The 25,174-nt window shown below is 41.4% G+C and overlaps 1 protein-coding gene across 5 annotated transcripts in view; it reads right to left on the bottom strand.

Annotated features, from left to right (window-relative positions):
• PANK1 (pantothenate kinase 1) overlaps positions 1–19,872 on the bottom strand; it is a 28,799-nt gene extending 8,927 nt beyond the window's left edge. For 2 of the 5 annotated variants that reach the window (XM_050899375.1, XM_050899377.1), the window contains exons 1-3: positions 19,120–19,147; positions 10,433–10,785; positions 1,131–1,384 (exon numbers count right to left, since the gene is read on the bottom strand). In XM_050899375.1, the coding sequence (XP_050755332.1) occupies positions 1,131–1,384; positions 10,433–10,785; positions 19,120–19,147 (635 nt within the window). Of the gene's footprint in view, positions 1–1,130; positions 1,385–10,432; positions 10,786–11,997; positions 12,023–16,019; positions 16,088–19,119; positions 19,148–19,613 lie in introns of those variants that run through there. The other 3 variants (XM_050899373.1, XM_050899374.1, XM_050899376.1) reach the window with 3 other exon arrangements.
• Positions 19,873–25,174: the final 5,302 nt, after the last annotated feature.

The following is a 25,174-nucleotide window of genomic DNA, read 5'->3' as shown; positions in this document are numbered from 1 at the left end:
CCTACATAAGGCAACAGAAGACACATATGCAGTCATGTGCAGTATACAGGAGAAACTTTATTAATAACGTACCACGCACTGAAGAACAGAATGCAGCTTTGGAAGGGACTCTAGCAAATCCAAAAAGCTTCTTTGATGGTTGTTCTGGAAGGGGATTTTTTTAGGTTTTTGTTTTGGTGGTTGGTTGATTTGTTTTTAAGATTACAAGATTACTAAAAATGAAGCATACCAATTTAGTTTGCATGTATGAGGAAAAAGTGGGATAGATTTATTGGTATTTTTACTACTAGTCTGGATGGACACATTTATAACTAAAGTGGTTTCCTGTAAGCAAGCACTGTTGCCACATCTATGGAGTAAACTTAAACATGCCTCAGGCTGTTTTTTGGCCTTGAGAACAAAATTCTGCATCCACACTACTGAACTCCTGAATTACTAAACAGAGCAGTCGCATCTAAATCTCTTACTGAACATAGGCCAGAGACCATTTCAACTCAGCTGTACCCTACAAACCATTTCAGAGAGCACTAGCTGACCCAGGCTGAAGTCACACTGAAGACAAAGTAAGAATACAGACAATCAGATTCTAGTCTTTACACGCTGGCATTCCTTAATTTACCAGCATGGTCCAAAGATTAGCGCAATCAGTAAGGAAACAAGAGATCTAGTGAGATTCCTCTACCAAAATCCAGTAGTAGCAAGTAATTCTACAAAGCTTTCCTATATCCTGGATACATCCTAATTACTAAGCAAGACGTTTTTGTTTGGCCCAAACATTTTTATTTCACTGCTCTGACTGTTCTGGGGGATCAAAGCAGGGGAGAGAAGATTCATTTAGTGGGACAGCTTTATTTTGGTAATTCACAGCAAGAGATAGGAGGTAGGTAAGAACACGAAGAAGAGACTAAGGCAGCTCTAAAGTTGAATGGATCAATGATTTCCCTGATGTAGACGCCCTCTCTGAAGGAATCCTGGAACATTTCCAGCCTTGCTGCTGGTGGGCTTTTAAAAGAAATGGGAAGACAAGCACAATTTGGGGCTGCACCTACTAGTCACACTGTCTGGTTCTATCTGTTCAATTATTAAGGAGAAAAGAAAATAGAATTAAAAGAACACAGAATTAAATTTACCTGGATCCTGTGACTCTCTTATAGTTGTCCTTAGAATACACAGCTAGGATGCTGACCCCTGAGCCTATGTTAACCAGCAGCATAGGATATGGATTATCAAGGCAGTAAGGCTTTTTCTGGCACTGTTCAGGATCTGTAGGGTTTTCAAAATAATAGCACTCTGGTTGGCCATTGAAACCAACAGAATCAACATAAAGGAGGCCCTGGATCAAACAGTCCAATTCATCCAGTTTATGGAGTTGTAGATCAGCAATCTGGAGAAGAACAACAAGAAATTAATAAACAAACATTTCCTGGTATAATACAACACTGAGAAGGACAAAAGGCTCTGCTGAAGCACTTTGATCACTTTAATAGTAACACATTATGCTATTTAAACAGTACAAAGATCTGTCTAAGCATGAAGTCTGAAATAAAAAGAATTTGCTATCTGCCTGACAACAGGTACCTCCCAAAACAATGATGTGCTGCACAGTAATGTATTTTAGTTCCTTTGCCTTTGAGATATTCCCTGCTCTGCAAGCAGGAAACATTTCCCCCCCTTAGTATTCTGAAGCAATAAATTTCTTTCCCCTCATCCCCATCCCAAGAGGAGCTGCGTTCTGGAGCTTTTGGACAGTATCTGACACATGCCTGCACAGCAGCATTCCTCAGGATGCAAAGTATTTTAACTCATCATCCAACTACATTTCCCAGCAATTTAATGAAATATTCAATAGAAGCGTTAAGATCAAGAAACTTCAGTTAAAGAACAAGATAGTTAAAGCCTTACAAAGTGCACATGTTTATGTTAATATGCATTAAATATGCAGTGGATTATGCTTAAAAGATTTGCATTTTTTTTAGTATATGTCACCAGTAATCTGAGAGCGCTATTTCTTTAAATTACAATGAGCACTTTAAAATGCCTCATAAAAAAAATGGTATTCGCAATGTTTGGTGAAAAACAATATAAAAAAACAAACAAAAATATTGTCAGGCCCATGTCTCCAGCAAAACGTTCATAAAAATATAACTGTAACAGAAGACAGAAAACCAATTGTAAAAGCTTAAAAAGGACACTCCCTCTGAGATCTCACAGGTCACCCATGACTGTACTTAAACAGACATGTCTACTTGCCATAGCATTCTGTTTACTAGAATTAGAAATCACAACCCTTTCTTGAAATAGGATACAGTGACAATCTGTAGAAAGTCTCTTTTCCAGATGACATTGAGCTTAGACTTGTGTTAGGGAGAGGAGAGGGAGAAAAAATAGTAAAGTTGCCCATCCAAACCCTGAGGTCATTTGCATCCTCACGCCTGCAAAGTAGGTCTTACCTAACTCCACTTTCTAGCAGAAAAAGCAACAGGGTATTGGGAACAAAAGGGAGTTATACAGCACAGAGCTGGTTCTCAAACATTTGCATATTGCAGGATGTTTTTATAACAGCTAATGGAGAAGATTTACGAGGCTAACTACCTCCTATTTTTAATTCTGGAAGCTATATTAAGTCACTATAAAGAGGAAAGATATTTCTGTGGAATGGGCATGGCCAATAGGTTACATTCTTTTGAGCTATTTAAATCTCTCCCCTTAAGTTTTTTCTCTACTTGTACATAGCTCTAACTTGCCTTAACTGAAAGCCATTCTACTCTTTCGGCCTGCCCTTTTGTTATACTTGCTAGTCCTCAAATCCTGGAACCACAGAAAAGAAATAAGACCAAAAAGACTCAAACCAGCAGTCTCAAAGACCTCAATATAGATCCAGTTATTCATAGGGCAATAGAGACAGGTGGAGATCATTTCTCCTTGTTTCAGTATTTCCCCCTGTAACTTTTGCAATCCCTTCATATTTTTTTCTTGGTTACCACATGGCTACACAAATTACAATTACAGAAATACAGCATAAAAGACTTGAACCATTTAGCCAGCAAATGAAAAGAATAAACACGAATTGGGAGAAAAGGTTTTTAAAGAAGCATTACAAAAATCTCAAGGCTACTTTGCAAATATCTTGGATTTCAGCAATTTCTTGCTATTAGACTGAGAGGAAAAGCTCCAAAAGATACACAGTACAAGGCATTAACATAATAAATGCTTCATGAACTCTTTCTCACAATGGACATTGTATGGAGCCCACTAAGTCATCACTCGTTAGAGGATTCACTTATTTTGTTAAAACCCAACTAACATTGCACATAGCTAGTCAAAATAAGGAAAGATTCTACACTAATCATGATCTTTCTCTAGGTTATGTGCTGTACAGTCTCAATTTCCTCATCTTCCTGTATAAGCTAGATGCAGCACGACCAAACACGATCTAACACAGATACAGCAGGCACAAACATGCTATGAACCAGAAGCCTGCTATACAAGGACATGTCATTAGCAGATTTATGGCCCCAACTGTCAAAACCTCTATTCTCCCATAAGCCAAATAAGCAGCTTGTGGCTGGGTTTGTCTCATCCATGTTACACTTTTATAAATAGGTAAGCATCAGTGAGAGACCTTGCAAGACATGAGCAAGCAATGCAAATCTAAGAGTAAAACACGTCTGGCATCAGTGCAAAAATACAGACAAAATCCTTCTTTCTACAAACTCTCCAGTCAGCCCACCAATTTTGTAAGGACAGAACAAAAGAAACTAATGAAAGATTCTTTTTCAAGCACTAAGCATAGAAGTTTTATTAGATCCAGCCCTCTACATATAAAAGACATACTAGAACTTGCTCTGCTTTTTATAGCTCTCTGCTATATTTAACAGCTGATATACTGTAAGCAGAAAATCCCTATTACTGCTTTCTTTCATGTGTGATTTTCATAGCAGACTGAACAACTATTTTCCTGCGTTGTTGCAGCAGTCTGGTTTTCATTTTTGGAAGGAGCAAGACTGGCATCAGTATTCCATGTCGATCCACCTTCATTCAGAGAACCGCAGGCTCTGCAGCCACAGAACCTCTGAGGCTCCAAACAGCCCAGTGAGCCACCACTGTTCTTGTTTCTAAACACAAATTAGGGCACAGTTGCAAGAAATGTAGTAACCCAGTCCTGTACAAGAAGCCATGATAGAGCCAGGGTCACAATTCCCAGTCCCTTTCCCTGCATATAGAACTACCTTTTCTCTATTAGTTTCTTTGCTCACAATAACTCTAGTAGCAAAACTGCATCACAAAATAGATGTGCCTGTAAAGATCGTAACTAATGTATGAGCAGGCAAACATTTTTTTTCTGGTGCCATCACCTGACCTACCACACTCTACTTGTCCTCATCTTTCAGCTGTTCAAAACACTTCTCCTTGCAGGAGCCAAAGTTTATGTGCAAAAATGCAAAACAAAAACGGGAGCTGTGTGTAGAAGCACATTTTAATTGGATGTTTTTCCCACAACTTTTTACAAAATGCATTTGCAGATATTTTCCAGCCCTTCACAATCCCTAATATGAGGGCAGACAGCGTAATGGTCAACTTATCCCGCTCTGCACTCCTGTAACTATATTCAGCACAGTGCCTCTCTACAAAAGTTTTATGTCAGAAAGTTGCACTATGAGAGGAAGAACTGCAGAACAAACTACTATACAGGACCCTGGAGGGAAAATTTATGATGTTACAGGGAAACCATATGCACATTTTTTAAAGGAAAAATTTTTCTGCATTATAGCCAGACTGTAGAAATTCCTCTTTATTTTAGACTGTTTTTTAAATACTGGGGAAGGGGAGGGAACAAAACACTTTGGACTTCAAGGAACTCTTCAGGACCATCACAAGGAGGCACTCAGGACTTTAACCATGTTTACAAGCGGGTGCAACACAGCAAGGAAGTAGTAAACACTTCCCCATGATAGTTCACACCTTAGCAACAAACTCCTGAAACCCAGCTGATTTCAAGGATACACAAAAGGTCTGTTGTTACTGTGTACAGATGCTATTCTGAGGAGAATGAAAGCCCATCTCTTGTTGTACACTTGCAAGAAGTGCTGGAAAACAGTACTGTCTGTTCAAGTTCAGGGGGGTTTTTTTGTTTTTTAAATAAATATGCATAATGTCAAACAATTTTTAGCTGTAATCAAGTACCAGACAGTATAAAAGGAAAAAAACATGGTACCAACTTGCTGCTGCTTTGAAGTATGGAAGCACAGAAGTCAAAGACTTGGGTCACGTTTGTTTCTTTATGTGAGTACATATTTCCATCTCAGCAAGGAAAACATGAAACAGTCCAGTCCTCTACAAGTGAGCTGAGGGCAGCCATGACACATATGCAGCAGGGTTCAAACCTAATGAATCAACATCGGTGTGCAGATGTCTTTTCAATGAAGCTCCAGCTCATGAAAGATTTCACCCAGTTTGAATTTTCACACTGTTACCAAGTTCTGGTGAGTGCAGGAATGTCCAACCCCAGATGCAGTTACAAGTTCATCTGTCTCTTGGACTTCTAATCAGAAATATGATTTTTTTTCTGTAAGAAACTGTTAGGAACATAACGCCTTGCAAGTTTTTAATTGTCAATTACAACAGCCTCATTTACTATATCACTCTGGCTTTTACATGCCTTCTGGGCATTGCTCCAGTTTTTATTTCTTATAATAGCTTACGGTCTAGCTCTTCCTTCCATCTCCCTCCCATCACCTCTCCTCCACTTTCATAAAGACATACTTTGCTTCCTTTATATTTTGATTGTCTTTACGTCAACCCCGAACCCTGCTGCTTCTTGAGCTCAGATGAGGTACTCCCCCCAGCTCATTCCACACCCTGAGGCTGGGAAATATCCACTCACATTCAAACAAGACAAAGTCTAAAGCAAATAAAGGGTAAACCCAACATTTGCTGAGGCAGAAGAGAAGACAGACTCTGCACCAGCTTTGGGCAAAAAAAGCACTACTCTGGGATCCTCTGCAGAGGATCTGCCCTCTCGCCCAGCTAGCTGTAAGGTTCTCTTCCCTCTCTTGACAGGGAAGAGATGCATGTTGCTTCTCCCCATTCCCTCTGAAGAGTTTCCTAGCTTCTTGTGGTGGTGGTAACAGAAGGTATCGTGGTTACTTCATCCATTCTCTGGATGCCGCTTTCAACTTCAGCCCAATCTACACACTACAAGCCAGCACCTATGGCCTGAGCAGCAGTGTCCAGCCTCCTCAAGCAAGTGAGGTGCAACAAGATTTTTGAGTGTCTTACGCTAACCTAGAGTTACACAGCTTACTCATCCTACAACACAGGACAGTGAGTTTATTTGTTTTAAGACAAATACAGTCTACAAGTCACCCACAGGCATTCGGTTCATACCACAAAGTCAAGCCTTCGAATCAGCTAATAACTGGCACAAGGAAATCACTCTCCAACAGCCAAGCTTACTCTTAAAGCATTTTTCTTAAACATTATGGGGAAGGTCAAAGCCTGAGTTTGTGTTGGTAACAGATTTCCTTCCTCCCCTGCCCCAAATGTTGCTTATTAAGTGATTGGTTTTTGGCCCAGGCCCTGCTTCCACTGAAGCCAGCAGTAAGATTTCTATCAAGACAAGTCAGGTTCTGTAGGTGTCTGTTCAGGAAAGGAATGCAAAAATCCCACCTTTGAGCCACTGCCATCGATAGGAATTTTGCAATAGAGCAGGTTTTAGACAAAAGTCTGAATAGTCCTTTCTTCCCTCATCCCCCATGTATCCTTTACATTGAGTTGCTTTACAGAACTAAGTGACAGCCTAAGAATTTATTCCTCGTTACATTAGCAGCATACTTTTGTGCAAGGAATGTGTGTGTGCTATCATGGAGGAGTCACAGAGTATAAAGAGATTTATATTACAAGTACACAAGCAAATAAGTCTATGTACTCCTTACTTTTATAGAAGTGATGTTACTTGAGCATTTACAGAACATGTGAGGTAACAGTACATAGTTGGGAAAAGGAGGGAGAATTATCAGAATTAGGTGACAGATTCATCCATGCCTTAACACCACTGTTACCTGAAAATAAAGTCAGCCAGCCATAAAGACCAGTCATTCGGGGGGGGGGGGGGGGGGGGGGGGGAACAAACAAACAAAAAACAAAACCGAGAAACAACACCCTAAGCTGGAAACAGTCCTTTTAGTGAATTACTTACTGGTGCTCTTCAATGAACATTAAGTATAACCATATGGTTGGTAAAATTATCTCTATGGTCTAGTTTAATGAATAGAGTCAGTTTTCCTACTTCTAGGGGAAGCATTCAGATCTTAAGAATGAATCGAATGATTTGCCAGGCTACTGATCGTTATTGCCAGCAGTCACCAAGCAGTCCATGGAGACTTCTCCAGGTCTCCTCGTATCCAACACTGTGGATCACATGAGAGGGAGGTCAGATAGCTAAACCTAGCTAGCTTTGTAGATTTAGTTGCCTTTCTGTGGCACAGAAGACAGGCTTAAGGTAAACAAAAGATGCCACCCAATTATTTTTTAATACACAAGCAACAGAGATGTCTAGATCAAACCTATTTAACTCATTTAGGGATTCAGAACTAGACACTGGAACAGGCAAGTAACAAGAGGGTGTTTGCTTGTCTATTTTAAGGAGAAAAAGCTGCTGTAATCTTAGAAGGATTCATTCTTTGGGATTTGAAGGCTGTTTTGCAATATGCTGGATCTTTTGTCCTAAATCCATGCAATCCTGAAAGTCCCATAAGCATTTAGAAGTACCATGAAATACTTATAACTTAAAAGCATGTACATAGGGAAATAAATGGCCAGAACAAAAGCATGCTACCTATATCAGTTTCATGACTTTCCTAGCATTTAGCCAGTTTTTTTGATGAAATTAACAACATTCACAAACATATTTCAGTTTTTCCACATTGCTTCTAAGTAACAGAAACAGGAACATTTAAAGCCTCCTCCATATAAGGCATTATACAATATTGAATCCTGCAAGAGCAGGATATTAGACTTGGCCCATGTTCTCTACTACTATGAGTGCATTAGAATGACCAAATATTTGAACCAGACATTTCAATGCTTTGAGAGAGCAATCCTGAAGCTGTTGTCCAATGTCAATTTACAGTCAGCAGAACACACTGAGATAGCCAGCTGCTATTACAATGGCTAATGAAGTGTGACAACTTAAGTGCCATTACCCAGGACACTCAGCCCTTTGAGAGAGATTAAGCAACCAAACCTTCATGTAATGGATAGTATTTTGCTTCTGTAATACTCTATGGACATTACAGTTTGAGCCAAGAAATACTTGCTATAAAGAAAGGTGTGGAACTGGATAGCTGTAAGAAGAGGTGTCCAAAGCACTCACTCAGGTGTGAGTGCACTTCACTGATTGCTCTATGCTACAAAACACCCCAGCCAGCCTTTATAGTGTTTTTCTTAAACTACTTAGAAGTGTTGCAGTGCACAGAATGTTAACTAAAACTGCAGAGTTGTGGGATTTCATGCCTAAGTCCACCAGTAATTTGCTATGTGACCTCATATTTTTGTACAATACCTAGCAAAACAGCCCCAACTTCAACTATGGCTTCCAGTGCTACATCAACTATATTGCAACTGAGGTGACAGACACTGGTCCCTCACTGTAAATTGCATATTTACACCAGATAAAGCCAAAGCTATGGAGAGAAATGCCTAGCTGTGATAGCCACCAGCTAACTTCCAGTTCAATTCTACAGCTGTGGGAGCAAGGGACATGAACCTCCTTATTAAGTAAGCAACTCAAGCTGCTATTACATCATGCAGGAGAAATGAATTTGGGAAGACTGACCATTCCAAAGGGATAGTCAGCCTCTTCAGAAAGTCTCATAGTGACCTCCCATTGTCACTAGAGAATGTGACCTGAATCATCCCCTGGACACATGGAAGGACGCTGGAAAACCTGAATTGAGGCCCCGTTGACTAGCACTAGAACTCACCACCTACTGTGGTGCCAACATCCTTACACAATGCGAGACAAACCAGAACTTTTGAAGACTCAGTCATCAGTAGACTGTAACACATAAGAGACTTGCAATCAGCCTAAAGGACAAGAAATCTGGCACTAGTAGTGCCACCAGTACTACAGCAATTCAGAAACTTGATAGTCCTTCATTAGACTAGCTGCTTCCATGTCCAACATTTACTGAAAATGATTGCACAACAGTGTAACAGCTGGAATTCACATTGATCTCTTACAACATTCTCTTTCCCCCTTAGGATCTTGGTCATCTGGTAGGTGAGGGGTATTGACAAAGAAAAAACCTCTTGTAATGCAGGAATGGATGCTTGGAGTTAAAAATGAAACACACAAAGCCAAGGACTGCAGTCAACGGCGGTTGGTAAATCAGTATGATAGCTCCCTAGACTGAAGCAGAGACAGAAGAGCAACTGATGTAACCTGTCATACCCAGTAGCCATCCCTCACTCTCAAGATCAGGTCAAAAGCTAGGGACAGAAGTGTCAGACCTGCCTGCCAAGTAAATCATTCACATTAATCTTAGTGAGACTGCTCTGGTACAGGCAGAGTAGTCATTCTTTCACAGAAGAGAGAGATATGCCCCAGTAGAGACACATACACAACAGGCAACTGCCTCCTGAGCGACTACTTCTCTCTAATGCAGTTTGTAAAACAGTGCTCTCTGCCTCTGTCACCACAATCAATTTTTGCAGTGCACTCTAGTATGCTCAGCAATAGTCCTAGCTCCCGAATGAAGTTTATACAAAGAGCAGCATCCCAATACTTCAGATTTACATCAGCTTCTGGAGCTCTGGAGTAATAACCTGGAGAGGTTATTTTGAAATTCTAGGGGATCTGGGACCTCATCACCTCATGAACTGCCTTTCTTCACATGACATACTCCCAGAACTGAAATCAAAAGCTAGCTGCTATTGTCATGCTTCCATACACTCTTTCTCCCCCTGCTCCACGCTTGGTCTTCCAGACTCTTAAGTCTGCTTGAAGACTAATACAATGGGAAGGGAACCTGAATCTAATCTCCAGCCTGTATGGTTTAATTTCTGGTTTTCTAATAGATATCCAGTTTGCAAGATGAGTACCTAGTCTCAGGCTTCTAGGTTGTCGTAACACACCCTGAGCTGATTATGCGGCATCTGATCATCACAGCTGTACTCTAAAAAAAACATTTACTGAAGACACCCTGCACAGTAATACTTCAGTAGAATACCCAGCAAGTAGAATACCCTCCCTCGTCCCCTCCATGTTCTCAGCAATTCCACCAATTAACAAATGTGAATTGATTCCGTTAGTCTTAATCAGTTAGGATGGACAAAAAAATGTTATTTTCTCTGCAAGTTTTAATACAAGTACTCCTATGATGTTTTCCCAAAGTACTTCCCGCTGAACCCTTATGAACTGTTCACATACCGTTCTAAAGTCCTCCTCAAACTTGTAAGCTCCACCTCCCGTGGCACAGAGCGTAGTGTGCAAACTGGAGAAGTTCTTTTCACTACCCATCTGTATGAACCTATGCATGGCACAGCTGGGAAAGCGGATGAAGTGCAGGTTTCCTTTGCGTCCACACATAGTCAAATTTTTCAGTTCAAGATGGACATCGCGAATGCCAGTTTTACCATAGGCTGTATTGGAGGTCAAGTATTTCCTAATGCTTTTCAGGTTTTCCACCTCCTCCTGTTCCTCTTCTACAGTAATGTCCTTAGGTTCAAAGTAGACCAGTTTAACCAACGTTCCACCGATATCCATTCCAAACCATGGAAACGCTAAGGACAAGGGGGTTGGGGAGGAAGAAAAAGAAAGTCACTATAAATATACAGGTTAGCCATATCACTTAAAACATCTGCTGAACAACAATTCAGTGCAGTCACAGTAGCAGCATCTGCTCCTGAAAGCTGATGGTCACTTACGTGTCCAATTCACATGTATTAAACACCTCTCTAAGTTAAGACTTCATAAAGCCTCAGTTAAGAAAAAGAATAAAGAAAATCTCAAAATGCTCTTCTCTGGAGAAGCAGGTTTTAATAAAATGAAAATATTTTTTCTCAGGAAAACATTTTACTCTTCAGTCAGCACCTCTTGACAGAGCACATGTACTGCATTTCACCCAGTCTGACTCCCAGCACCAATTCCTAAAATAGACTAAGGAGGAGAGGAGGAAGAAACAGCCAAACAGGAGAACAAGATTTCTCAAGTCACACTCCCACTGTGTAACATCTACAATTGCCTTTCCAAGACCAGTTGGAATTTCCACAGTCACAAAGCTCTGTCTGAGGAGCAGCAATACATAACTCTCCCATTATGCTGGGAGTCTCCAGACTTCAACCCACCAGAGCTAGCAGCTCTGTTGGAACTACAACACCTGCATATATTAGCGGAAACAGAATGAGCTGTTTTAAGTTCAATATTTACTACTAACAGTCCTTTTCTTTGAGCATAGACTCCCTTTGCTGGTATATGCATTAGCCTATCATACAACTATACAAGAAATGCCACTATTTGCTTCTCAGCATATATATGTTTGCCACAGCCAGCCTAGGTCTACCAAAGCCTTTGTTCTGTTAATAGCAAGAGAAAATCACTATGGAGAACACGCAGACAGAAGATACTAAATGAACCAGGTTGGTCTGCCTGCTCTGCTTTATATATACATGCATACATTTTAAATAGTAAGCCAGGTAACTCCATGAAGCAATAAGAACTGAGAATACAAAATCTACACACAGGTACTGCAGAAGGAGGCAGCTAGTAACGTTTCTTAGAGAAATTAAAAGTGCTGAGTATTTGGCTAACATCCAAGATCCATTTCTAAAACAGCAGTCACACAGTCACCTGTCTGCTTTTAGGGAGAATCAGACAGACTTCCTAGAAATGGGATTCTATCAACTAGGGCATCCCAGCTTAGTGTTGATAAACTCCAACCATGGACACGATATGCATTACTGATATTTCTGCCAGTGAACCTAAATGTAAACAACTTGGGGCAAAGATTTTAATAAGCATAGGAGGTACTGGTCACACTGTTCTTCCTCAGGTAATCATAGCTCAGTACTAAGTTACTCAACTTCAGGCTGAAAGGAGCTCAGTCTTTTACTTCTTACCACAAGGGTCTCAGCATCATTCTTGTCTGGTTGAATAATTCGAAAGTCTAAATTTCACAGTTGTTAATACACCCCCCCCCCACCAATCCTTAAATGTCGGATGTTTAAAACTTATCTTGCTCCATTGCTGTATGCCAAATAATTGAATCATCAGTTTCCCCTCCCTTTCCCTATGGACAAAGGTGGCATAATGCATAAACTCCCATGAAGTAGCTTGCTTACAGTTCAGTTTTTCTAAGAGCACCTACTGTTCTCTGTTGCAAAGTCTAATTTCCTTTTCCATGCCCTACAAGCTGCAAGACACAAAGACTCTGAAATGAAGTCTAATTTGAAGTTTGGGAAGATACATCCTATGCAGATGCATGAAAGCTCCCTGAAATGGGAAGAATTTGAAACAAGTGTTTTTAAAATAGGCTTTATTTTAAAGAGGAAAAATATGTTACCATATACTAACCTGTATCTCAAACACTTTTGGAAGTATAAGGTAAATATTTAAGCAAAGGTGGTCTGGTCCACACTGTACAACACTACAATGCAGTGGAGCTCAGGATGCCAATCCCATTAGTGATTTACACAAATCTTTATTTAAGCTACTGAGAACTTTAATTACCTGTCTCACTGGAACAGTAAGTCTCCTCCTTGGATGTATCTTAACTATGCAAGCAGGAAGTTTAATTTTAAAAGCAGCATGGTTGGATGTGCCATACAGAACCAGCCTATAGCTAAGTGTAAGCCAACTTCAATATTCTACATTAAGGGCATAAAATCTGCTACAATCTACCTGCACCAACAGTTGCTTTAAAGCTATAGCGTAGACTTAATCTTTAAGAGAGGGAAGAAGCATTCCATCCTCCTATCAAACACAAGCCCAGCAATAAAAGTGTTAAGTACTAATGACTGAGAGTTATTCATAAATGACTGCCAAGACATTTACTTTTATATCTTAACATTTTGAGGAGTCATAACTAAATCATTAACAAAAAATAAGTACTGTAGAAAACAACTATGAAGTTATTTCAAGTCTGTATAGTTCTTGGGATAGGTACACATAATTCTCACATTTAAAAAGCAAGCAGAAATGCCAAGAGACTTTTTTTTTTTATTCTCTCTGTGAATCCAGGCTCCTTTCATTTTGTTGTGAGCCAAACGGAGAGCTGCAGAAAGAAAAGAACTTTGCTCCTAGAACAGCAGCAGTTTTCTTCAGCACAAATAAAGAGCACAAGATCAGTCCACAACAACCAGTATTTCAGTTACGCAGAACAGCAGCTTAGTTTTCTTCACAGTTACTAACACCAGCTATTTGTTGGAATCACTTGCAATAAAGACAATAAGTATTTGACTGGTTGACCAATTAGGACAAAAACCAAGTCTCAAAGTTCCTGACAAGTCCCACTGAAATTCATATAACTTCCATACAACTGGAGTGACAGTAGAAACACTTCTGTATTCCAGTGATTATTTTAAAAATTTATTCATTGTATCTTTTGTTACTATCAATATGTTCCAAAACAAAATGCACCACTGAAGCACCATCAGTTCTTTTCAGTATCTTTAGATAACCCACCTTAGCTGGCACCTATACGCTTTCCTGACACCACTGAATGCGGTGCTAATCGGAGCATGCATGCAGTCTGCAAGGTGCTCCTGGGTTTTGCTGCCACCCTGAATACAGGGAGAAAGACCATTCAGAGGCCACCAAAATTATTAGGGCTCTCACTGCTACAACCAGGGGGTACGAAGAAAGAAAGGTATTTGTGTAGATACAGTTTCCACAGACTTAAGGGAAAATGGGAGGAAAATTGTGGGTTTTTTTTATTTTGGGCTCTTTGGGTTTTTTTGTTTGTTTGTTTCAAACTGGAAGTCCAGCATTTCATTGATAATCTGAATAAATGTCCAGTTTCTTGAGTTATTAAAAATCAGGAAAGCAAGGAGGGGAAGTGAAATCCGTCACATCCACATCTTAGGCTAATAACAGTTATTCAAAATTGTGTGATTTACTATGAAAAATGAAGACACTGGGTATGTTGCAGAAATGCTTTCACAGTGTAAAAAATGCACTTTGTAACTAAAATTGATAAGACTGTTATAAGCTGATTTCTCTCTTGTCAGCAGTCAGTATGCAATATACCTATTGGATCAATGCAATTTATTATTGTGGAGAAAACAGAACTATTCTACTGTATGGCTACACAGCTGTAAGTCATAAAAAATAACAACACTATAAAATCTAGTTCTAGGTCCCATAGAACTGATACAGAAAGCGTCAAGATGAATCATGCATTCTTAAAAGCCTAGCATAAATCAAAGACTCCACTTATCTTCTTAAGAAAATTAATTCTCTTTATGTTAATAAACTGCACCAACTACTTACTGGCTTGTTACCTTGAGATAAAAATCTCCATTACTCAAAAATTTAGCTGCAGAAGCATGTGACAATGCAAACAGAAGGTATCTACAGCATTGCATGATTAGGTAATCTGATGCACACCAGCAGCTGTGCTATCTGGGGGAAAGGTTCGCTCAGGAGAAATTCCATGATACATTTTACCTAGTTTCTGCACAAACTTTTAAGAGTATGAACGTGTAAGGCTATTGCTATAAGGCATTATTACATTCAGAATTGAACACATTTGATTTTTAAAAATCCTATCCTTAACATACGATCTAAGGAGTGGGGGTGGAGGGTAAATATCAAATCACAACCCGCTCCTCATGGACAAGAGCTCAGGGGAAGCAAGAACGAAAGGGAACTCCTGGGTCACTAAGTAACATTTCCCCCCATTAAAGAGGATAACCAAGGGTAATCCTTTTCATATGTTTAAACAACCACCACATAAGGTTAGCCGAATCTTTTTACTCCTCAACTCTTAGAAAGAGATTGTGCCTGAATCCTGCTGGTTAGACCTTTCTTCTGTCTACCGGGACCCTAGATTTATTCATGACCAATTTGCAGCAGTTTCTTCTTTCACCAAAACTGTTTCAGCTTATATATCTCTCTTACAAGACCTGTACTTCCTTGAATACAGGTACAGTATCTCAATTTTTTATCAGTAATTTGAATGGTGGTATCAATACTCTGATATCTTAGTCATAAATCTCAGACAAAATCTTAGGTTCAGCTGCTTTTCTTCCTGGACACACATATGATGAAATCCTATTACTTCATTTACATTTTTCATTTACATTTCATTTGCATTGCTTGGCACTTTGATGATCTAAGAACTTCCTGTTTTAATTGGAACTAGAAGAGGTGAGAGTACGCCAAAAATAGTAACGGGGGGGGGAAATAATCAAAACAAGAGAGACACATAAGATGTGATAGTATTCTCACAGCTTCTGAAAGCTGCTTTTTATTAAAAAAGAAGCTGATAATAGCTTACATATATTTTTCAATTACTTCTTCCTATTTTACACAGTGATTTTGAGCAATCCAAACATGTTTTAAAATGGAAGCATTTGTTTTCCTTTGAACAAAAATAGAATATGTAGCTTAAAAAATTAATTATATCTGCTTAGTCATGGAAATTTCTTCAAACCTTACAAAGCTAGAGCTAAATAAATCATGTACATATATCAGGTGAAGCCTTCCAGTTCATTTTCAGCAGCAAGGGCTTATTGAATTTCTACCTCCTCACCAGAAAAGGAAAGGAAAACACCCAAACCAAAAAACTTAAAACCCAAAAGCACAGAGCTGTTTGTTAAAATAGGTGTGACCATCCGCACATATGTACTCATATTACCACAAACTGATCTCTGAAGATAGCACTAGGAGACTAGGTCATTACCTAGCATGTATAGCTTCATTAAAAAACTCTAACAAATAAAAGCCAAACTTGCAAAGCTACAAGAAGCAATGATTAGCTATCGAGAATCTCATTCTTGGATCTAACACCACCCACCTGATGGAAGTGATTTGCGTAAGCTTCCCATTCCTGCTGGAAACGAGTTATCTAGTTGGTAAAGCAGATATGCAGTTTTAACTCACAGGATGCTGCACCACAACACACCAACTAGTTCAGTTTGTTATGACCAGTCCTACTCCTTAGGCAACCCTCTATTCCACCTACATTAAAAGCAGCTGGAGACTAACTTTAAGCAGCATGTCCACCTGAAGAAATTCTTCAGTTTAAAAGATCATGGGATATTCCAAGGCCTTGGACAAAATTTCAGTAACCAATAATGTTGTACTTATTCACTGTGTCAAACAATAGCAAGACCAAAACCATTTTCATTCCTGTATTCTTCACCAAAATATACTATATAATCATGGCATTCCATATTTAACGTCACTGCAGGGGAAAAAGCCTAGGTTTTCCAGTTTCCACCTGGCTTTAAGTAGTGCTACATAACCATGCTGCAGCCAAACATCACAGGTGTAACAACCTAAATATTGGCCAAAAGCATTCTTTACTGTGAATCTACAACTCGAAGTGTTTAGAAATTACAACTAACATGCATTATAACTGCCATGGTTAAACGGTCACAATGCATCAAACTGCACATTCTTTGACCCCTAACAATTACCAGCTGACTTGGAGTGAGATATAAGATGCTGATTTGAATAGAAACCCGAAAGCTTTACCTTAATTTAAGAAAAGCAATAGAATTAAGATGTCCAGCTGGCTTCTTTCCTACATCTGATGTAGGATAATGCTGTGAAGCACCAGTCTAGTTAACTGCCATGCTGAAATCTTTGTCCTTACTTGGCTACAATGCTGTTTCACAGGGATCGATGAAGGCATTTAACTGCTCTTTTTCCTTCTTCTGTTCAAAGATCACATTTAAGCTGAACAACATGACACTTTAGCAGGCATTTGGAATTTGCAGAATTCACACCGTTTCAGTATCTTATTCTCTTCTGGAGCACTTCACAGCACAAGGCATCATAACAGATACTTACCTGTATTCATTATGCTGTGCTGTGATACAGAAAGGTAATGTAAACCCTAGTCTCACAAAAGGTCTGCACTAATTATTTAGACCAGAAAACTGACATAAGCCTAACATCCTTGACAATTCATCTAGTTCAACTAAGGAAAAAACAAAGCAAAGACAAGCTTCTAAGCAGAAGAAGCAAAAGGTGAGTCAAAAGGAAGATAAGTTAGGCCCCAGATCCTCTCTCACCACAGGCTAATCAGCAAAGCACACTGGTTTCACAGGGAATTTTCCCTTCTCAGAAGGGGAAAAAGACTTGGCAATACAGAAGTCTACCTCACTTTGGCAGAAAGCAAAAACAATCAAGAAAACATATAATTTATGAGGATTTAAATAAATAATCACTGCAGAAAGATAGGTTTCATTTGTTGAAATATTGGGAAATGCCAGTTATCTCATTATCTTTTCCACCACGCAAAGCAAACACCACAATCAATACTGAAGTCTTACGTGCCATGTGGCAACTGCACTTCATTTTGCAATGTGTCCTTAAGCACAGAACAAACATCTGAAAAGGCCAGGATTAAATAAAAAAACCAGTAAAACAAGACTGTGTAGTATTCACTAGAGATGCATACAGTTGAAAGCTATGCAGTACGAGGAGAATTTGAGTATAATTTAATGATTTTTTTTTTAAGCTGGTGACAACATGCTATCATACTTTCCTGCAAGACTACTAAATTGCAAATTTATTCTTGTACAAAATTAACCATATAAATCAAAAAGTGTAAGATCAGCAAGAATTCATGTCCTTCATTCAGTAAAAAACTGCCCACAACATAGTTCTACAAAGCACCTCCCTCACTTACTCTTTTCATTGAAGCCCCACAACTGAAGACTCAGTTGTCATACATCTTGGGCAATATAGCCAGTCACCTACGCTCTTTACTTTGATGGGCTCTTTCTCTCCTCAAGATGGGAGGGAAATTCCAAATTCCCCATTCTTTCTTATTCAAGAGATTACATCAATCCCTAAAAGCCTTATTCATAATATTAAAAACTAATTTGAAGCAAAGAAGAGTTTGATATGCAAGTGCTGACTCTTCTTAGTTACACCAAATCAAAATATAAGTTAGTCCGAGTTCTGCAGTTTTTGTTCCTGAATGAAAATGTGAAGCTGGACAAAGACTACAAAACCAGTTTGTGACAGAGAATTATTTGGTCACCAACATGTTAAATTTGGTAGAAGACTAAATTAAATATCTACAGGTACTGTAAACATTACATGATTAATGGATACAGAGAACATTCTAAGGGAAAGTGGTATGTGTAGCTCAGCAAAAACATTTAAAAAGCTGGAGAAGGCACTGGCTAACAAGTAGCTTTGTGAAAGCTGCAGCTCTTTGAGGTTCCTTCTGACTATTTTGTTCTGCTTCTACAGAAAAGGTTTTTTTAAGTTTTAAGTATTGATTTCAAAAGAAAAGAAAAAAATCCAGAGTAGCTGAATGCACACTACTTCCTACTGAGTAGAAACATCTCTAAGTTTTGGCAATGGGTAGCTATGATCCTGACTATCCCCGATTACCCTTTTGGAACATGCTGAACTTTTAAGAAAGAAGCAAACATTTGTTGGCTTTGTTTGAAGGGCTAGCAAAGTGAGAGTGCAAAGCAACAGAGTACTTTTTCCATTGGATTGTTTTACTTGTAGAGCTTACCATGGAATTATTCAATAGCTCCACACCTACATGTAAGAAGTTAGCTATGATCAAGCAAGTAAAACATACTATTAATCAACAACCTTTATACAAGCAAGTACATTACAAGTATGGATGTCTAAGATGCATAGTGTTAAAACAAAACATGAAGCAGACAGCCAGTTCACTAACACCTCCCAAACCAACTAACCAAAAGCCGCAGGCGATGCTCATAAGGAACATGTTACAAATTTATTGTGTTTGCAATATACTACCCCCCCCCCCAAGTCAGAATAATTTGCACTCAGCTCCCAGGTCTACTTTTTTTCTTAATTCTAACAATGTTTGGGGAAGGAGCATGCACTAAGACCGCAGAGCCTTCCCAACGCACAACAGCACCCAGGTCGACCCCCGCCCGGGCGTTACTTACAGCGCTGCTTGGGCTCTATGAGCTTCATGGGCGCGTCCGGGAGGCGGCGGAGGCCGGCAGGACGCGGGGCGCGGCCCGACGCGGTGCTCGGCGCGGCGCAAAGCTGGCGCCCGCCGCCCGCCCGCGTTTGTGCCGGGCCGCCGCTCCCCGCCCGCCGCCGCCCCATTGGCGCAGGGCGGGCCCGGCCCACGCGGCAGCGGGGCCGTGCCCGGGCGCCGCCGCCGCATTGGCCGGCACCGGGGGCCCTCGCTCCGCCCGCCGGTGGGGGGGGGGGGGGGGGGGACGCCCGCGGCGCGGGAGCCAAGCGGCCGCCAGCCCCGGCCGGGCGGCGCTCTGCAGGGGAGGCGGCGCAGGACCCGCGGCCGCCTGACACCGGGCCGGTGTCGAGGGCCGGCGGGCCGGGCTGCGGCAGCGGCGCACGGAGGGGGCCGGGCCGCCGAGCCGGCGCCGCCCCGCAGTGCCGCCGCGCTGAGCCCGCCGCGCTCATCACTTACGTGGCCTGTGCCGCCGGCCCGAGTCCATCCTCCGGCGCAGCCTGCATTTCTTGGCCGGGGAGCCGTGGCTGAGCGGCGGCAGCTCCGGGCGGAGCAGCAGCGGGTGCGGCGCCTCCCCGCAGCCGCCGTTGCTCAGCGGCTGGCTCGAGGGGTGGAAGCCGTTCTGCAGCAGCCCGCCGAGCAGCGAGCAGGAAGCGGCGGCGGGCGGCGGCGGCGGCCCCGCCGGGGCGGCGGACTGGGCGCGGAGCTGCTCGCCCATGGCGGCAGCCTCTCCCCTTTGTCTCCCGGCTCAGCTCCGGCTGGGCGCGGCGGAGCCTCCGCTCATGCCGGCGCCCGTGCCCGCAGCTCCGTGCGCTGGAGATGCGGCGCCCGCCCCCCCGCCGGCGGCGGCGCACGGCGCAGGCGTTCTGCCCGCAGCGCGCTGCAGAGGGGCGGCCGCCGCCCTCCGCCGGGGACGCGGCGATTCCCCCCCCCTCCCCCGGCTAACGTGCGCGTTCCCGGCCGCCGCGCCCGGCACCTGCGGGGCTCCGCGAGCAGCCCCGGGAGCGCGCCGGGGCGGGGGGCTCGGGGCGGGCCCCCACTCGCACGGTGCGGGCTGGCAGGGGCACGGTCACGCTGGAAGCTGGCACCCGGTAAAATTTCAGTGCGACCGCTTCGCTGCCGTGCCCTTGCTCGCTGGTGCACGCCGGGCAGGCCTGCCCCCGTAACCGGCTGCGGTGTCATTTTCGCTTCAGGGTGCCCGGACGCACACTCATGTCACTCAGGTATCTATGTCTCGGAGGCCTCTGCCGTGTGATCCCGGGTATGCCTTGTACCTCACACACAGTTATTTGTGCATCAGCATCAACGTTCAAGTTTTTGTCTACGTTGTCACGTGTTTCCTCAACAGCTTGGAGGGACTAGTGTGACCTTGAATGCGTTTGACCTCGTGCTTTTTTAGTATCTTGGCTTTCCCTGCGCAGCACTGATAATGTTGTGACTGTGATTTACTCCCTGACCGCTGAGACATCCAAGTGTAAAAACACATTTTCTGAATGAAATGTATTAAATATCAAGTGGACATAAAATAAAACTGGGTGAACTGTGCTGCGGTGTCACGCGTATACTTGAAACACTAACTGAATTTTGCTCTGCCCATGAAGGTCATTTCTTTATACAAACTGCCAGTCACTACATGGATGATTGTCCTTAAAGTAAAAACAGGTCACATAATGGTTCCTCCTTACACCTAAAATTAGTACAGGACACAGGCCCTCCGCTGTAAAACAGCTACAAAGAATGAAGAGCTATTCTAACTGCCTCCAGAAAGGGATACTGTATTAAGAAGTTGCTTCATGAGAGGTAACGTGACATTCTCTCCACTTTTTGGCTAGGACCAGAACATTATGTTTAGGTAACTGGGAGCAAGCCACATAAAAACATGTGCATGAAGTTGGGGAAATGAAGAAAGAGTGTTTGAGAACAAAGAACAAGTAAAATTTTCGTCCTAAAAACCAGTAACCAATGTTCTGAAGATGATGAAAACACTCCAAATTTTCCTCATATCCTAATGCATGAGCAACTGCTGTAATTGCCAGCCCAAAAGCAATTGCCCTGAAGAGGGTAGGAAGGAAGGAAGGCTATATACATTTACTACTAGAAGGAGCTGTAGTGCTTCCAAAACTGAAGTTCTTTGAGAACTCCCTAACTTACTGAATTATGTTTAAATTAAAAGCTAGAAGGCTGCTGCCTGGACCGGCAGGGACCTTCATACCACTTGTTGGCAGTTCTAGGCAGCTGGCTGGTTACACTTTATGAACTTGCCTTGTTCATTCAGACCTCTCAGGGCATGAGAAATCCTTGCTGCTACTGTCCCCAGCTGGCAATGGTTGTCCCCTTCTCCGTCCCTGACACAGAAACTGACTGCACGTACAACCAGCCCCATGCAGAACAGGGGATCATTCCTGCAAACCTGTTTTTCTCTGCAATTGCAGTGTAACTGGGAGCAGACACATCGGCAGTTACTGTATCTCAGCTGAAGGGTGGCAACCTTTTACCTTACTCCAACAAAAGCAGGACCACCTTTCATTGCACGCTTACATTTCCTTGTTGTCGGATAGCAGTCCTTCCACTGACTGTAATGGAATACAGTACCTGTCTCAAGTACTGTGCCCAATTTTAGGCACTAAACTTCTGGAATAACTAACAAAGGATTAAATCAAGTTTTAGTCTAGGAAATGAAAGATTTGAAGAGATATTCAAATCTGGAACAGGCAACAGCAAAGGAGATACATCACAGTTGCTGAGAAACAAGAAAGACTTCATAAGCAGTAACTGCAGTAAGGGAAATTCACTTTAGACTTGAGGCATTTCCTAGAATGAAGTTAGACACGCATTAGACTGCACTGGAAGACTCAACTGTCCCTTGCTGCAAGTTTTTAGGAAAAGTTAAATATCTGTGAGGAACAGTCTAGGTAGACTGTACTGTAGATCCTGACTGTAGTCAGGATCTTGACTTAGAGCAAGGAGAAGGCATGGCCCAGACACCTTTCTGAGGTTCTTTCCTATCTTTTATTTCTAATTAAATATTTCCCCAATATTTTGCTGTAACTATTGCACAATTATGCCCAGGATAGAAGTGGACTAGACTGTGCTGAATAGAAGTAGTAGGTCAGGAAAATACTGTTAGGATATGATCCAAATCACTGACAAGTTCAAGGGCAGTGTAGACCAATGGCATATAACAACACGTCACCTCAAATAACGCTGGAGAAAATATAAAAACGGAGAAGTGTTAAAGATGGTCCAAATGAATTGACAGGTTGTATGTACAGGGACAGATTTACTTCTAAGTGTGCAAGTTTCCCTGATCTTGGAAGCTCTCCAGCAGGAACGGAGGAAAACATTTTCCAAACTTTTTGCATTGTTGTAGAAAGATAAAGTTTCAAACCAATGTGCTGCTTTATCAAAACAATTTCAGACTCTTGTACTGATGAATAACACATGAACTGATTTCTACATTGCAGAATACCACCTTTTTCATATTATTTTTGTTTACACTTTTTAAATTTTGGAATGAGCTCTTAGAAAGGTTTTACATACCCTCTTCAGTTTTGATTTCAGAATTCTTCAGCTCTTCTGCAATGTAAACTAAGACAACGGCAATAAAACTAGAGTGTTTAATGTATTATGTGATCATCTGTAAGGGTCTAAAATGAAGGAATCTCATGTCCTCAGGTGTATGTAGCATTGCTTATTTTGGGCACAGGCAAACTACAGTGCAATCCATCCGGCATTCAGTGGAAAAAAACCTGAGCCTTTTGCATTAATAAAGTTGAAACTGGGAGCAAATGAACCGTTCATCCTATTCTGCATCAGCTGTGAACCACAGGTAGAACCACAGCACAACATTTCATCAACTCATTGCCTGATGTAGACAGTCTGTGCTCTTCTAACATTCTGCACAGGGGCTAAATTGGTGACGTGAAGGTCTCGCATTATACTTAGTATTTGAAAATCTGGAATGTCTTAGAAAAACACAATCCAGAACAAATATGACAGAAGTGTCACCTCTTCAAAACAGGACAAAAAGTAGAAACAAACTATCCTGCTGCTCTCACAGTTGAGCAGTTGGCTCAAGACCTGCTGTCTGCTGGTTTTTTATCCATACTATTTATGAGACAATGCATCACAGCACAACTGGCTAAAAGCAGGTATTGTTTTTAAGAGGTACTGCACTCTCTTGCCTTCATACCGCATATACACATTCAGTATGTTACTGCCTACTTTACATCCCTTTATATTAATTTCTGTATATTTTATATATATTTAAGTTGTTGCAAATCAAGAACTAGGTGGAACATACAACATCCATCAATGAAGTCATGGCATGTATTACAGGTTCAGTTTCTAACACTTTGGTGCAACCAAAGTAAAGTTTACCTCTTCCTTTTATCCTAACTTTCCAAACAAACCCTGTGAGCCAGTTCAGTTTTCAGTCTAACTTGCAAGACAACAATCCAGGTAGAGGTGCAATATTGACAAACAAAATCAAGGATGCTTCCAGTTCTTTCAATATTAACATTTACTAAGTATTTCTGTCTTCCTTTCTGAACAGGAGTAGGTGGAAACTACTTGTTTATTCTTAAATATTTTCCTATATATTTCACTGTAAACCAGCAATCTGGTGGGAAAAGGACTACAAACACATAGTATACTGAAGAATCCAGGACACACATGGACTCAGAACAGTGAACAAGTCTGCTATACGGACTCACTGGATATTACACTTTTGCACGGCAAGCACTTCATGGATTATTCCAGGCCCGCCCGCACTTCAGACACCCAGCTTTCTATCACCTCTATTTATTTGTTTATAAACACAGAGAGCCAGGCTGCGATTCTCTAACTCTGAGTCAGCTTCAGCAAACTAACGACTACCTTGTGGTTAAGATACTCTGCCACTGGATCAAGTGCTGTGCTCCAGCCCTTACAGTTTCAAAACCAATGGAACTAAAAAAAAAAACAACAAACAAAAAAACACCAAACCAAAACAAAACACCCTTTCAGGTATGTTATCATCAGGCAACCTGGCCTGAAATTTTTAGGAACCTATGAGGATTAGCTCCTCCTCCCTCTTTCTGTGGGGCTCCCACACCCCTGGTCTTAGGCTAAGCTAAAATAAGCACCAAACAGGTGCAGTCCACATGTAAATCCATTACCCAAGAACCAAAAAAATCTTACAGAGCACCAGTGGTGGTATTCTAATTCAAAGCCAGGCAGCTACAAAGCTTTGGTCATATTTTGGAGAGAAGTGGTAATGAGGAGCATGTACACATCTTCTCAATTTACACAAACTGTATTAAGCAACACAAAGAGTGTAATGAAACAGACAGACTTCTGGCATAGCTGCCTGCAGATTTATGTTCAAGGGGTTGCTGGCACTCTGCCGTTCCTGTTTATATTTCTATTCAGGTTACTTCTATGTTTATCCTGTTTCTATATTACAGAAAAGTCATACTAGTTCTGATTCAATTTTTCCCCTTTGAAAATAAAGCAAATACCATACAGCTTAATAAATTAACATAAAAATATTAAGAGCATTCCTTGCAAAAAATCACATACTGTTGATTTGTTTTAGGTATATTCACATATCACACATATCAAAAGGAAAGTGCCAAGTCTAGGAGTCCAGTATTTCTTCCTTATTTCTTTTCAGAACTGGGAAAAAACCCATACTTTTTTGGTGTATGCAGGGCCTTCAGTAGACACATGTTTAAAATATATTTTAATGCTCTTTTTCCCTTACTTTAAATTGCAGGGCTAGAAGACCAACAGTCAAACATAACTATATAATGACAAATGATAGATGTGTGAATCAAATGGGACAAAACAGCTCTAAAACTGTGTAGAATTCTTATCTGGAAAATGCAATGACAGAGTATTTAAAAAGGGACCCAAAGGGCTCTGGTATTATCAGCGTGACCACAGGAAAGCTAAGCCTTACTATGACAACAGCTAGCTAGCATGAGAATTCTGCTTTCCGCAAACACTAACGCATCTGAGAGGGGAAACTGGTTGCA

Source organism: Gymnogyps californianus, chromosome 6, assembly GCF_018139145.2.
Source record: "Gymnogyps californianus isolate 813 chromosome 6, ASM1813914v2, whole genome shotgun sequence".
NCBI classification, from domain to species: Eukaryota; Metazoa; Chordata; class Aves; order Accipitriformes; family Cathartidae; genus Gymnogyps; species Gymnogyps californianus.
The sequence above is the reverse complement of the archived record's forward strand: the minus strand, read 5'-3'. Positions and strand labels throughout refer to the sequence as shown.